The sequence below is a fragment of the Bos grunniens genome, chromosome 6 (genome assembly GCF_055505025.1).
Source record: "Bos grunniens cultivar Pamir isolate PY7600 chromosome 6, Bosgru_T2T1.0, whole genome shotgun sequence".
Classification (NCBI taxonomy): Eukaryota; Metazoa; Chordata; class Mammalia; order Artiodactyla; family Bovidae; genus Bos; species Bos grunniens.
Genome location: NC_141170.1, coordinates 15,586,206 through 15,602,274, shown reverse-complemented (window position 1 = coordinate 15,602,274; position 16,069 = coordinate 15,586,206). Strand labels below are relative to the sequence as shown.

General features: G+C 37.8%; 1 protein-coding gene across 6 annotated transcripts in view; it reads right to left on the bottom strand.

Annotated features, from left to right (window-relative positions):
- Positions 1-323: 323 nt before the first annotated feature.
- Positions 324-16,069, bottom strand: part of KLHL8 (kelch like family member 8) — a 54,343-nt gene continuing 38,597 nt past the window's right edge. For all 6 annotated transcript variants that reach the window (XM_086404885.1, XM_086404884.1, XM_086404883.1 and 3 more), the window contains 6 exons: positions 13,536-13,679; positions 12,522-12,633; positions 8,412-8,580; positions 8,033-8,192; positions 5,378-5,579; positions 324-1,521 (listed from right to left, as the gene is read on the bottom strand). In XM_086404885.1, the coding sequence (XP_086261011.1) occupies positions 1,398-1,521; positions 5,378-5,579; positions 8,033-8,192; positions 8,412-8,580; positions 12,522-12,633; positions 13,536-13,679 (911 nt within the window). In that variant the 3' untranslated portion in view covers positions 324-1,397. The remainder of the gene's footprint in view (positions 1,522-5,377; positions 5,580-8,032; positions 8,193-8,411; positions 8,581-12,521; positions 12,634-13,535; positions 13,680-16,069) is intronic.

Sequence of the window (16,069 nt, the reverse complement as noted above, 5' to 3'; positions counted from 1 at the left end):
TGACAGCAGTGAACTACACCGAATCCTAAGGTACAATAACTAAAGGAGAATTCAAGAACGTCTAGAAGAGAATACCAAACTGCACTGCAAATACAAAATAGAATAATTTAATATTCTTCATAAATATTTATAAAAATATATACATATAATGAATAAGCCACTTTATAATGCTGGTAAAACCACGAAGAGCTGTTAGATCAACAGGTGTATAAACAGCCTGCCTTCAAAGCAATGGAAAGAAATATTTTCAATTAAAATTCATTAAGTACACTGGAGAGCTGGAGAGAAATATAACAGGAGAAAAAAAACTAGTTTCATCTTCCTTTGCTTTTACAATATCTTTTATTGGTAAAGATGGATATGAACTAATCAACAGTTCAACTAAAGTCTGTAAAGGGTTTTTGTAGAAATGAATTCAGATTTCCCATAATAAATAAATCCAGATTCTGTACAGTTAGAAAAACTATGATGGTGGCAAACAGCAAAATAGAAGGATAATAAACCTCAGATTCAGAATGAAATAATTAAATCAAGTAGTGTTAAACATATTTTTGGAGTTGCCTCATTAGGGAGTCATGTAATGGACACCACTCCCATTCAAGGTCTCTCAAATGGGCACTAGAATAATGCTGACTCTAAAGCCTTCTCCTCTAATAATCTCATCTGGTTCCATTTTTTATTACTATGAAACAAAACCCCTTTCACGTGAAAAAATAAGTGTAGGTTCATTCAGATGGAATCATTCATTTAGATCTTTTGGTGTCCTAACAATTCAAACTGAAATGAAGCCTATGATCCTATAGGCTGACACTCAGAAAGATGAAACATTTTTCCTACTTCTGTAAATATCCAAGGAATTGACAAATCAACACCTAGAAAAAAGCAAGGCATAAATTCATCAGCACCAAGGAGAAATGATCTTCAAATGCAGCAGGTCTGTTAGGAGTCCTGATATCTCTGTGTTGATGAACAGGTTCTAATCTCCCCAGAGGAAAAGTCCAATGCCTAAGGTTAACGCCTTTAGGCAAAAGGTAAAGCTCAGCAAGCGACTTCCTTCTGCATGTTCATTCACCCACACTTTAAAAAAAAGAGTTAATTTCAAAATTCTGGCACTCCACTCCACTAAACACTTCTTTTTTTTCTTTTTGGAGGAGGAGGTTTCAGCTTAGACTGTCTTCTTTCCCTACTTCATTATTTGTTAAAGTGGGAGATACCAACTTTATTACTAGTAATTCTTCAGCTACCATTCCAAAAGTTGCACTCAGTCACATAGAACAGTTTACATTTACATGACACTCTAGTAAACAGTTAACACTGCTCAAAGGTGGCCACTACAAAATCCTGCTTGTCTTTCTGCCTATCGGATATGACTAAACTGTTGGTGACTGGAACTCAAGTCACATACAGTCAACCACATTGCTGGATCCATGACCTACATCTCGGATTTGGCTAGTTAAACAGGCACACACAGCTACACCTGCTCCAGCTCTGCAGTGAGACACAGATCCAACAAGCTCCCACCTGAAAAGACAGAGAACAAAGAATGTTATCTTAAATCATGATTCGCTTCACTCATAAGACAAAACAAAACCTCCCTATAAACAGACTGGTTTTGAAAGACAGTAAGCTATCCCCAAACATTTCTATTAACTACATCTAGCAGCATTTTCCTTTTTTATGGATCACAGCCTTGTCATGGTGAAGGGGCTTGTGCGATTCAATGAAGCTATGAGCCATGCCACGCAGGGCACTCAAGATGGATGGGTCATAGTGAAGAGTTCTGACAAAACATGGTCCACTGGAGGAGGAATTGGCAATCCACTCCAGTATTCCTGCTGCAAGAACCCCATGAACAGATGAAAATACAGAAAGATATGATACCAGAAGTTGAGCCCCCCAGGTCAGAGGTGTCCAATATGCTGTTGGGGAAGAGTGGAGGGAAGTATTAGGTTGGTGCAAAAGTAACTGTGGCTTCTCACTGTGGAACTCTGCTGTTTGACACTGGAATACATTCTTAAATAAATGCTTTATGTTATACATCATTTTAATGTGCATTTCTTGCCTTTTTTTTTTTTTTTGCTAGTGACTTATTACTTGCTATTTATTTTATATTTATTTTAGATTATAGAAATGATGTTAGACAAAATGCCAATTCAAGCCATTTTTTAATTTGAGTTCAAAATGGGTTGTAAAGCAGCACAGACAACTTGCAACTTCAACAATGCACTTGGCCCAGGAACTGCTAATGAACATACAGTGAGGGTGGTTCAAGAAGTTTTGCAAAGATGATGAGAGCCTTGAAGATGAGGGGCATAGTGGCTGGCCATCAGAATTTGAATGAACCAATTGAGACCAACAGAACAGTATGAAAAGGAAGAAAGATATGACACTGAAAGAGAAACCCACCAAGTCAGCAGGCATCCAAAATGCTACTGGAGAAGAGCAGGGAAATAGCTCCAGAAGGAATGAAGAGGCTGAGCCAAAGCAGAAATGACACCCAGCTGAAGTCTGATGTGGTAAAGAACAATACTGCATAGGAACCTAAAATGTTAGGTCCATGAATCAAGGTAAACTGGAAGTGGTCAAACAGGAGATGGCAAGAGTGAATATTGACATTTTAGCAATCAGTGAACTAAAATGGACTGGAATGGGCAAATTTAATTCAGATGACCATTGTATTTACTACTGTGGACAAGAATCCCTCAGAAGAAAAGGAGTAGCCCTCATAGTCAACAAAACAGTCCAAAATGCAGTACTTGGGTCCAATCTCAAAATGACGGAATGATCTCAGTTCGTTTAGAAGGCAAAACATTCAATATCACAGAAATCCATGTCTATGCCCCAACCACTAATGCCAAAGAAGATGAAGTTGAATGGTTCTATGAAGACCTATAAGACTTTCTAGAACACCCCAAAAAAGATGTCCTTTTCATTATATGGGACTGGCATGCAAAAGCAGGAAGTCGATATACCTGGAGTAACAGGCAAGTTTGGCCTTGGAGTACAAAATGAAGCAGGGCAAAGGCTGACAGTTTTGCCAAGAGAACACACTGGTCATGGCAAACACTATCTTCCAACAACACAAGAGACGACTCTACACATGGACATTACCAGATGGTCAATACCGAAATCAGACTGATTAAATTCTTTGCAGCCGAAGATGAAGAAACTCTATATAGTCAGCAAAAACAAGACCAGGAGCTGACTGTGGCTAAGGTCATGAACTCCTTATTGCAAAAATCAGACTTAAACTGAAGAAAGTAGGGAAAATCACTAGGCCATTCAGGTATGACCTAAATCAAATCCCTTATGATTATACAGTGAAAGTATTCAAGGGACTAGATCTAGTAGACAGAGTGCTTGAAGAACTGTGGACAGAGGTTTGTAACACTGGATAGGAGGCAGTGACCAAAACCATTCCAAGAAAAAGAAATGCAAAAAGGCAAAATGACTGTCTGAGGAGGCCTTACAAATAGCTGAGGAAAGAAGAGAAGAAAAAGGCAAAGGAGAAAAGGAAAGATATACCCATCTGACTGCAGAGTTCCAAAGAATAGCAAGGAGAGATAAGAAAGCTTTCCTCCATGAACAATGCAAAGAAATAGAGAACAAAAGAATGGAAAAGACTAGAGATCTGTTAAAGAAAATTAGAGATTCCAAGGGAATATTTCATGCAAATATGGGCACAATAAAGGACAGAAACGGTATGGACCTAACAGAAGCAGAAGAGAAACTGTACAAAAAAGAAACTGCACAGAAAAACTGTACCAAAAAGGTCTTAATGACTTGGATAACCATGATGCTGTGATCACTCAGCTAGAGTCAGATGTCCTGGAGTGTGAAGTCAAGTGGGCCTTAGGAAGCATTACTACAAACAAAGCTAGTGGAGGTAATGGAATTCCTGTTGAGCTATTTCAAAACCTAAAAGATGATGCTGTGAAAGTGCTGTACTCAATATGCCAGTAAATTTGGAAAACTCAGCAGTGGCCACAGGACTGGAAAAGGTCAGTTTTCATTCCAATCCCAAAGAAGGGCAATGCCAAAAATTTTCAAACTACTGCACAACTGTGCTCATTTCAATGCTAGCAAACTAATGCTCAAAATCCTTCAGGCTAAGCTTCAGCAGTAAGTAAACTGAGAACTTCCAGATGTACAAGCTGGGTTTAGAAAAGGCAGAGGAACCAGAGATCAAATTGTCAACATTCGTTGGATCATGGAGAAAGCAGGGGAGTCCAGAAAAATATCTACTTATGCTTCATTGACTTAAAGTTTTTGACTGTGTGGATCACAACAAACTGGAAAATTCTCCAAAAAATGGGAATACCAGACCACTTTACCTGTCTCCCGAGAAAGCTGTATGCAGGTCAAGAAGCAGCAATTAGAAATGGACATGAAACAACTGACTGGTTCCAAATTAGAAAAGGAGTACAACAAGGCTGTATACTGACCCCACTTATTCAACTTCTATGCAGAGTACATCATGTGAAATGCTCGGCTGGATGAAGTACAAGCTGGAGCCAAGACTGTGGGGAGATGGATCAACAACCTCAGATATGGAGATGATACCACTGTAATGGCAGAAACTGAGGAGGAACTAGAGAGACTCCTGATGAGGTTTTGTGAAAGCTCATAGTGAAAAAGCTTGCTTGAAACTCAACATTCAAAAAACTAAGATCATGTCATTACTTCATGGCAAACAGAAGAAGAAAAAGTGGAAGCGGTGACAGATTTTTTTTTCTTGGGCTCCAAAATCACTGCAGACAGTGACTGCAACCATGAAATTAAAAGATACTTGCTCCTTGGAAGGAAAACTATGACAAACCTAGGGAGCATATTAAAAAGCAGAGACATCACTTTGCCATCTAGTCAAAGCTATGGTTTTTCCCAGTAGTCATGTATGGATGTGAGGGTTGGACCATAACAAGACTGAGCACTGAAGAACTGATGCTTTTGTTCTGCGGTGTTGAAGAAGACTCTGAGAGTCCCTTGGACTGCAAGATCCAGCCAGTCAATCCTAAACGAAATCAGTCCTGATATTCATTGGAAGGACTGACGCTGAAGCTTCAAAACTTTGGCCACTTGATGCAAAGAGCCGACTCGTTCGAAAAGACCCTGATGCTGGGAAAGATTGAAGGCCAGAGGAGAAAGGGGCAGCAGAGGACGAGATGATTAGATAGTATCACAAACTCAATGGACATGAGTTTGAGCAAACTCTGGTAGATAGTGAAGGTCAGGGGAGACTGGTGTGCTGTAGTTCATGGGGTTGCAGAGAGTCAGACACAACTCAGTGACTGAACAAACAAAATGCAACATCTTAGCACTCTAAAATAATCTGTTACTGGAAGATCCCATCAAAACATAAAGCAAACATAAAAGTTACCTATTCAGCACTGGATCAAATGCTTCCACTGTATTTAGATATGCATTGCCATTATGACCACCAACTGCAAAGATTTTGCCCATCACTGTTGCGATCCCCACTCCACCCCTGGGAGTGGTAAGGGCTGCTACGTAATCCCATTTGTTGCTTCGAGGGTCATACCGCTCAACAGAACTCAGAGGAGAATTATCATCAAAACCACCTGTGTAAAGGAAAAATTTTAAAACAGTATTATGTTTCATAGAAAGTAACCATTAAATCTCAATTCAAAAGCTTTTGAAAGCCAATCTTTTAAAAACATTTTAGAAAACCCAAACATCACTACTACCAACTCCTATTACACATTTTCTACAATTCAAGATAATTTAAGTATTACTTTCCTCAGTGTTAGGATTAAAAATCTTAAAGTGAGAAAAACTGGAGTCCCTATATTTAAGTAGATGATATAAGAAGAAAAAACCCACAGACATTTAATATAATTTTTCCTTAGCATCCTAGAGGCAAGCAAAAAATACTGAGATTCCTTCTGTGCATATATTCCTTCTGTGTATATATCAGATTTTTAAAAAGTTAAGGCTTGAGACTAGAAAAAATCATACTAAATCACTTGACTCATTTAGATAAGTCAAAATTTTCCAACTGTTTCCCTTAGTACTATAATTGCAATCATAATTGCAGAGATGGTGGACTATGAATTCTTACCAATTTTTGCCAAAACTGTATCTTCATGCTATATTTCTCAACACTGACAGTCCTCTCTATTTATCTTAACAATGTTACTTATCATGTTCCTGAGTGTTAAACACAGAGACTACTATTTCAACAGTGCTCTTTCCTTTAAAAAATAAATGTGTCTCTTTTTAGGCTCCATCTTAGTCTATGTAAATAACAGGTCTCCTGGGTGACTAAGCCTATTTTCCTGGGACAGGAAGTATTGATATTATGACCAGTCCTTTTAGAAACAAGATAGGTCAGGTTAAAAAATGAATCAACAAAGTCAGCTTCTCTAATGGGTTTAATTTCATCATATCAACTGAGATAAAAAATTCACTGAACAAATGTAGTAGTGCCATCCCCACCACAACTATGATATAAAACGTTCTTCCACTACAACAAAGGCTTTAGCTTTAAATATTGCTAATGTTAATGGAGGAGATTAGGTTTTTAATACAGGGTAGTTCTATTTTTGATGGCATTCTTTTTCTTTGGCTCCTATACTCTTCCTAGGTAATGCATATAAATCTTGAACAAAAAGCTCAAAGCAGAGGAATAGAAAAGGCAGAATGCAATTAGCTTCCTGGACATACAGTTTACCTTCAAAGTTTTCTTATTCAAATCAGTTATACATGTTTTAAGTAGGACTTGGATGAACAAGAGAGTTTTGTTTTGTTGTTTTTTTTTTTGAAAGGTTCAACCTGAGTCAGTCTTATTTTTACTGTGTCTGTTCTACCTACAAGGGCTCAAAAAATTTAACAAGTAACAGAAACACTGATGCTCCTACTGAGGTATAACACATGCCAAGACCTATGCTAGATAGGGAGCTGAGAGGAGCACTGGCATACTGTAACAGCTCTGGGTTCTCACAGACTCTTCTTCAAATTCCAGCTTTGTCAGCTTACTTAGGCATGTGACTAAGAGTAAATATTCTCTCTCTCAGGTTCTGACCATCTAAAAGAGCTGCTGTGATGATCAGGCGAGACTAAAAGGGTAAATTATGTTATTTTCCCTCTTTAATACATGTAAGCACTGAGATATCCAGTACGACTTCTATGACTTGCAGATGTTTAAGTGCTAACAATATCCTACTCTCTCATCAAGCACTCTGAGTTTTGTTAACACCAGTTCATATTAACATGAGAGAGTATGATATACGCTTGTGACCACCTCTCTAAACACAACTCCTCCTATAAAGGAAGGGATTACTAATCACAATATAGCTACCCATTTACTGGTAAGGTACTAGACACAGCTGAGATGCTTAACATAATCTCAGATTCTTAATTCTTAAAAACAGACATTATTATTCCCATGTCATAGCCCTTTAAAAGCCCTGCCACTGGAAATGTGTTGAGTAGACCACCAGAAATAACACTGACTATCACTTATGAGCTGTTACAGAATCTGGGCCTCCTCCCTTGCAATTTAACAATATCTCATTATTATTCATATGCATGTTAAAGTCAGAACAAGTACTGCTCACGCTATGGTTCCCTCCAACTCTGCTATATAGTAAAAAGTCAAAAAGCAATACAGAGATGCTAACCACCATCATGAATATGAAATACCTATTCATTTGCTTAAAACAGTCAATGCAATTCCCTTGAAGATGAGAAAAACATGTCTTAGATCTTTACAGATTTACTGTCGCAAAGCACATTCAACCTGTCCTTATATTAAAAAAACGTATGTCTTATTTCAATGTAATCTCCTACTTTAGACATAGTTGCCACTCCTAAGTAAAAACACGGAGGCAGAGTTTTAAACATGAAAGATGAAGATGTAAATAGAGAAGCAAGTCCATGAACCTGAAGAATAGAAAAGCAGATCTCAGGACTGATTCCACTTGAGCCTAAATGCAATGTAAGTTATCTTACTGTGTTGTTTTGTGACACTATTATATGTCCTGTAAAAAATTAGAGAAAACCATCCACTCACCAACAACATATAAGCAACCATGGAGCTCGCTAACTCCATTGCCTGCTCTTCGCTGACCCATCTCTTTAACTTCTATCCACTTATCGAGATGTGGATCATACCTCTCCACACTAGACAGAGAAGCTACTCCATCATTGCCACCTACTGCATAAACATGGTTCTAAACAAAGACAAAAAATATAAAAACATATGACATCAGATTTTGAAATGATTGATATGCTGTCCTAAAGGTAGACCAAAATGTGCAAGAGAGCAGTATTTCATGAAATAATCTGGTGTGTAATCTGCATACTGGAGATATGAATGTACCAGACCCTTCCTTACTAGGTTAAGGATGTAATGCAATGCAGTCCAGTGACCGAACTGTGATGTAACCCACCACGAGAGCCACGGAGCCAACACCTCCACGGGGAGTATTCATTGGTGCCACTGTACTCCACTGATCAGATTCTATGTCGTATCTCTCCACATCATTGAAGCAAGTGTTGTCATCTAACCCTCCAATGGCATAAATTGGGCCTCCCAAGGAAGCCAAGGCAATTCCTCTCCTGCAAAAAACAATAGAACACATTTTTGCATTCTGTTTCCAGAAAAAAGGCAGCAAAAAAAGTGTGCTAATGCACTCATTTATCATGTTAAACGTCAATGTGGCTTTTTCTCCCATTATTTTTAGATTTATCAAAGCTTCTGAACAGATGGCTCTAGAGTTGTCAAACTGTGCAAGTCTATGTGGACAGTGCCCTCTGGAGTTTTATACTGTATAGCCTACACCGATTAAGGGCTTCCTTGGTGGCTCAGTGGTAAAAGAACCCTGCAGTGCAGGAGACACAGGTTTGATCTGTGGGTCAGGAAGATCCCCTGGAAAAGGAAATGGCAACCCACTCCAGCATTCTTGCCTGGAAAATCCCATGGAAAGAGAAGAAAATCCCATGTAGCCTAGTGGGCTACAGTCCATAGGTTTGCAAAAAGAGTTGGACACAACTTAGCAACTAGACAACAAATACAGGTTAAACTTAAAGAATAAAGGAAAATCCAACAAAACACTATAAATGGAGTCAGAAAGATTCAATTAGTACAACAGTCAGCTGCAGAAGTGAGAGGTTGATAAACTGACAAAAACGGTTTGCTAGAGAGGTCAAAAGTTAATCTCATTACTAAATTCATGTAACTGCAGAACATATTTTGTTCCAATATTTCATTACATCACATAGAGTGAGTGAGTGACAGTCACTCAGTCGTGTCCAACTCTTTGCAACCCCATGGACTGAATAGTCCATGGAATCTCCAGGCCAGACACTGGAGTGGGAAGCCTATCCCTTCTCCAGGGGATGTTCCCAACCCAGGAATCGAACTGGGGTCTCCTGCATTATCAATTTTATATTACAAGCTTTATATCACATTGCTTTACTTCTGAAGGGCATCTATTTATTTGGGAACAGAAGAGACTTAGCCTACTACTTCTACTACTAAGTTGCTTCAGTCGTGTCCGACTCTGTGCGACCCCATAGACGGCAGCCCACTAGGCTCCGCCGTCCCTGGGATTCTCCAGGCAAGAACACTGGAGTGGGGTGCCATTTCCTTCTCCAATGCAGGAAAGTGAAAAGTGAAAGTGAAGTTGCTCAGTCGTGTCCAACCCTCAGCGACCCCATGGACTGCAGCCCACCAGGCTCCTCCGTCCATGGGATTTTCCAGGCAAGAGTACTGGAGTGGGGTGCCATTGCCTTCTCCAAGACTTAGCCTATGTGAAAAGCTAATTCATCAGAATGGTGATTGGAAAAAAAAATTATATCAATGTTTAAAAAAAATTACATCAATCAAAAGTTGAACTTTTCTAAAACTTATCTGTCACTGACTTGGTGTGTACTTTGGATAAGGTATATTGTTTAAACCTGTAACTACCTTGTTTCTTCATCTCCATTTGAGAAAGGAGTAGACGCAGCTGATATAAGGAGTCAATATAGTAATGCACTAAGAACAGTGACTGACCCATAATCAGTGCTATGTATTTGCTGTCATTATTACTGGAGACAGCTGCTGCTCTACTGAGAGTCTAACTCAGTTTATCAAAATAGTACCCTGGAAAGAATTCTTAAGGATAACGTTATCCTTCATTTCATCTCCTTAACCTCTTTTCCCTTGAGTATAAAACAGTGACTTACAAAACACTGTTATAAAAACTTCCAGGTGTGGGTGAACACGTGTGTACACTCTAGAACATACGGTGTCATAAGTGAGTGTAATTCCCCTGACCCTTCACCCCTTAACCCACAAGGGCATAAGACATTACTGATTGCTCCCTACAGCTTCCTGCATCAGTATCTTCTTCTCTATTCCAGCTTCACTGAATTGTGAAGTTCTCTAAGGCCTCTTATCACCCCACACTCTCTCTAGAGACAATCTGATTCTTTCCATGGATTTATGACAACACTAATATATATTTCCAGACATACATCCAACTTCTACTTCAAATCTGTCTGGATCTTCAAACTTAACTTTATTCTAAAGTGATACTTACTGTCAACCTCCCTGTGCTAGGCAGATTTTAAGATGCCTCTCTCCACAATATTCACTCTCTAGTTTTACTCCTGATTATGCCACATTATGTGGCAAAATGGAGATTACGTGAATGGGCCTGATCTAAACACATAAGCCCTGTAAAAGCAGAGAAGTTTCTTCAGCTGGTAGCAGAAGATAGGTCAGAAACTCAAAGAATGGGGTGGATCCTGCAAGTTGTTTGCTTGTTTGAAGATGGAGGGGAACACCTGGAAAAGACCTAAGTAAGAGTGGCTTCTAGGAGCTGAGTGACCCCTGGCCTTCAGCCAGTAAACACAAACTCTGTCCTTCAATCGCCAAGAGCTGAATTCTATCCACAATCTAAATGACCTGGAAGTAGTTTCTTCCCCAGAACCCCCATTAGAGTCTACAGCCTACACCTTGATTTTGACTTCTGAGACTCTAGGTGGAAAAGTCGGTTAAAATTGCTGGACTTCTCACCTATGGAACTGACATTATGATCTTTACTCTCAAGCATCCTTTACTTATGTGGTGCTAACATTATTACCCGTGTAATTACGTCTATTTGTATCTCGCCTTTTAGAATGTAAGCTCTATGGAGGTAGAGACCTTGGCTATCTTATTTACTGCTGTATCTTCAGCACTTGACATATCTTGCAAAGGGCACTTAAGTATTTACTGAAAAGTAAATCAACCCTTAGAGATGCTCTGTTAGGATGATGGGTTTCAATAAAACGATAACTTGAACACACACCAGTATCAATTCTACTGAAAAGATAAAAAAGGGGAGAAAAATACAGAAAACCAAGTATTTAACATGTATGATCTTGGAATGCACACTGAAACAATCATTTGGGGAGATACAAATTATAAAAGCAAATAACATGAGGAAATATTTGCAGTTCTATTATTCTGTATACAGCTGGAAAGCTATGGCAACATTCAGGGCATATTTTGTAAGACTAAAGAAATTCAACTGCTATTTTGTTAGACAAGTTTCACTCAATTCTCAGCTAAAAATAAGCTTAGCATGATAAACAGGCAAGGATATAAAAATTAAAAATGTACTTTAGGATTTTCTCCCCCATTTTTAATTCACATGTTGGAATTTAAACTATTGATTTGTAGTTGCCATGTAGCATAAATCAAGCCCTACTTAAGTATTAAAATGTCATTTATAGATAAGTAGTATATATTAAGAATAGGATTTTTCCTAGTAAGATTCCTTCTCCTCATGAGTGGGAAAAGGTGGCCAAAATCTTTTCATGTTTCCATCTAATTTTTCATATTTTTAAAATTTATTTTTAACTGGAGGATACTTGCTTTATAATATTGTCTTAGCTTCTGCCATACATCAACATGAATCAGTCACAGGTATACATTGTCCCTTCCCTCTTGAACCTCCCTCTCACCCCTCTAGGTTATCTCAGAGCACAAGTTCTGAGCTCCGTGCATCAAACAGCAAATTCCTACTGGCTATCTGTTTTACATACAATAATGTCTATGTTTCATTGTTACTCTTTCAATTTGTCCTTCCCTAATTTTTCATATTTTTACCATATAAGAAAACTCAGTTAAGAACACTATGTTAAATTATCAAGAAGAGAAAATTAAATGGCAGTGGATTCCCTGTGTACAAAATCATTTCAGTTGAGAACCTCTACTACATAGGAACTCAACTATTTTTTAATCTTTCCTGAAAATCTAAAATTATTTTAAAATAAAAACTTAAAACAACAAATGCTCAGGTATAAGTCAAAATGATGACAACCACTATCACACTCAAAGACATGATTCTATTCTTGATTCTCAGGAAAATTTCTAAAATTAGAGTCATATTGGATGCTTTAACAAAATGTATTTAAGAAGGTATTTAAAGTTTCTAAAAATGTAAAGAGTAAAAAATTAGCTCTTTCAATTACAGGAGGCTTTATTTTCCACCAGCAAATAACAATAAATGTCCATACTGATCTACCTCTTTGTGTTCATCGATGCCTTCATCATCCATTTATTAGTGAGAGGATCAAACATCTCCATGCTACCTAAATGTTCATTGCCATCATGTCCACCCACTGCATACACTTTACCTGTCAGGTAGAGAAGTATTTTCATGTGATTCCAAATAAATTTATATATTGAACACATAATTAAAATGGCATAAATTAACTTTTAACAAATATTCTTCTATTCAACATTATGATAAATGTCACTTCAGTAGTCAAATGAAAGTAAATGTAAGATTCTACTAATAAAATGTTTGAAAAATGCTGTTTTACAAGAAATTATTTAAATGCTCAAACAGTATCCCACCCCCAGGTTTCTCAACTTTTTATTATTAGACAAAATCACTAATCATCCTTGCAAAAAACATTCAATAAAATGAAATGTTTTTATATAAATAAAATATAAACCCTTAATACATCAAACCTTTTCTAAATGAAACAAAAACTGGAACTATTACATACCAAAATGTTAGCCACAACTAGGTGTTACAGATGAATTTTATTTTTTATTACAATGTTTTCATATTCCCCCCAAACTATTTATAACTTTTATAAGAAAAAACTGATTTTTTTAAAGTCTCCAAATAATTTATCCATGATTCTGCAATTAATCCACTTTTATTAATTAAAAAAAAAGTATTTCAATAATAATAGGGTGGGTATAGATGGGTACAGAAAAAAAGCTGATATATACTTACTATTGGGGTTCAATAAATATTTTTGTTTAGTTTGGTTATTTTGTGAAAACTCAGAATAGTTTAACTCCCTTTTCCTTAATACTCACTCCTGTTAAGCATCTTTATGCAAGAGACTGTACACAGAGCATCTTTGGGTAAAGTAAATATTCACCACCCAAATTATTTACTGATATATTGAAACATATTTTACAATGTAGAAATTTTCTTCAGAAAGAAATTCTCAAAGTTCAAATATTTAATAGGAGCACTGTGATGATGTGATGTGATTTCACAGAGGAGCAGACCCACCTTCCACTGAGATTACACCCACATGTCGCCTTCGACTGTTCATTTCTGGTCCAAAGAACCAACTGTTTTTGTTGATAGAATAGCATTCAATACTGCGGAAGGGGTCACCTGATCCACCTCGACCACCTACACAAAACAGCACTCCTAAAGGTAAAACCACAGGTAGAGGTTAAAATCACAGCTCCCTAATTTTTTTTTCTTACAGTTAATTTTATTTTCTTTTATTTCACCTCGCCACACAACTTGTGGGATGTTAGTTCCCCAACCAGGGACTGAACCCAGGCCCTTGGCAGTGACAGCCCTGGATCACCAGGGAATTCCCCCTAATTAAAAAAAAATGTTAAGGTATAGAAAGAAACTTAGGAAGTCAAAAGTTGATTAGCATTTAATATCACCATACTACTAAAACTCTAATTTTAATTTTTCTCTTGATTTGAAATTCTCAAAGAACAGGATCACTGACTCAATGGACATGAGTTTGAGCAAACTCTGGGAGATAGTGAAGGTCAGGGAAGCCTGGTGTGCTGAAGTCCATGGGGTCACAGAGTCAAACATGACTGAGTGAATGAACAACAAAAGGACTAACGTCAGTTTTCTCTGCTTGCTAACATCCCTCTACAATACAGTTGAGACCCTCACCCACCCTGAAAAAGTGCTCTTGCTAATAAAGTCGTGACAAAATTCAACAAGCTCGTAATTTCTGACTGAATACAACATTTGATATACTGATCACCCTGTTTTTTGGAAACTCCTTAACTCTCTTGATTTCTATAATGTCAAAAAGTCTCCTTTTGTCTCCAACCATTTCTCTTTATGTTTTCTATGCCTCATTCTCAGCCTACTTCTCACATATTTCATACTCACAGTGGGAAAAGTTCAATCCTTTGACTAAAATTTCCATCGTATCAAAATGCTTTCCAAACTACATTTCTAAGTCACGTTTCCACTTGGTGTCCCAGAGGCACCTCATACCCCACACCTTCCTCACCCACGTAAACATCCTCTTCCTTCCCTGAGACAGTCTTTCACCTCCCAGCTATTCGCACCTCAGTTCAGAGCCTCATCAGCTATTACTGCAAAATCCTGTTCTCTTTTACCACTCAGTTTTCTTTTTGCTTTCAGATTGTCAACAGAATAATTCAAAGACTCTTTTCAACAGCCTGTCACACCTGTATCAGTAGTCATTAAAAATTTTATTGAATGCCACTATTTAACTGTACAGCAGAAACAAACACAGCACTGTAAAACAACTATAGTAAAAATTAATTTTAGAAGGTTAAAATGGCAAGTTTTATATGCATTTTACCACATTGTTTAAAAAGAAAAAAATCAACACCTTATTCTCATTCAGGATCACCAGGAGAACTTTATAAAACACAGATGGCTGGGCCTGACCCTTCCCCACTCCCAAGAGTTTGATTCAGTGGGTTTGGGTAGGTCTAAAGTTCTGAATTTCTAAAAAGTTCCTAAGTGAATGCTGATGCTGTTGGTCAAGAGGCCACCACGTGCCCCATTCTATGAGAACCTCTGCTCTACAAGATAAAGCCTTAGTATAGCATAATGGCCCTGCAGGGTCTATAACCCGATTCTCTCTCTTAATGTTCAAGCTCCTGCATCAACCCATACAGTGATTATCCTCAATGCCCTGACAGCAACTTTTGGTAACTACCATTCATGTAATACAGTGTTGAAATGATCTATTATGCTGGCATCTATCAGAGTCTAAGCTGGATTAAGACAGTGTGTTAAGGATCTATGCACTAGTAAAGACAAGCACAGTGCCTGGCATGTACTGAACATTCAGTAAATGTAATGTGAGCTGAATATCCTTGTCTCTAACTGGCACCTAGAAAAACAACTATTTATTACTGAAAACTAAAACTGGGGGTTACTTTCTCTATAAAACCTTTTCTGGCCCTTCTAAAATAAAAATAACCACTCTTTTTGCTTCCCTACTTTGTGATTATATCAAAGCACCTATAACACTTTATTGCATTTACTTACTCATATGTCTATTTCTCTAGATCAGACAAAGTTCTCTCAAAATAGGAATGGCTATGTTCTATTTGTGTTTGCATTTCTTTTCTTCTTCTTAATACTATTTTAAAAAATAACTTCTATTTATTTATTTTTGGCTGCACTGGATCTTCGCTGCTGTGCACATAGGCTTTTGTGAGTTGCAGTGCCTGGGCTTCTCGTTGGGGTGGCTTGTCTTGTCCTGGAGCTCAGGGCATGTATATAGGGAAAGACTAAAGATCTCTTCAAGAAAATTAGAGATACCAAGGGAACATTTCATGCAAAGATGGGCTCAATAAAGGACAGAAATGGTATGGACCTAGCAGAAGATATTAAGAAGAGGTAGCAAGAATACACAGAAGAACTGTACAAAAAAGAGCTTCACGACTCAGATAATCACGATGGTGTGATCACTCACCTACAGCCAGACATCCTGGAATGTGAAGTCAAATGGGCCTTAGAAAGCATCACTACGAACAAAGCTAGTGGAGGTGACAGAATTCCAGTTGAGCTATTTA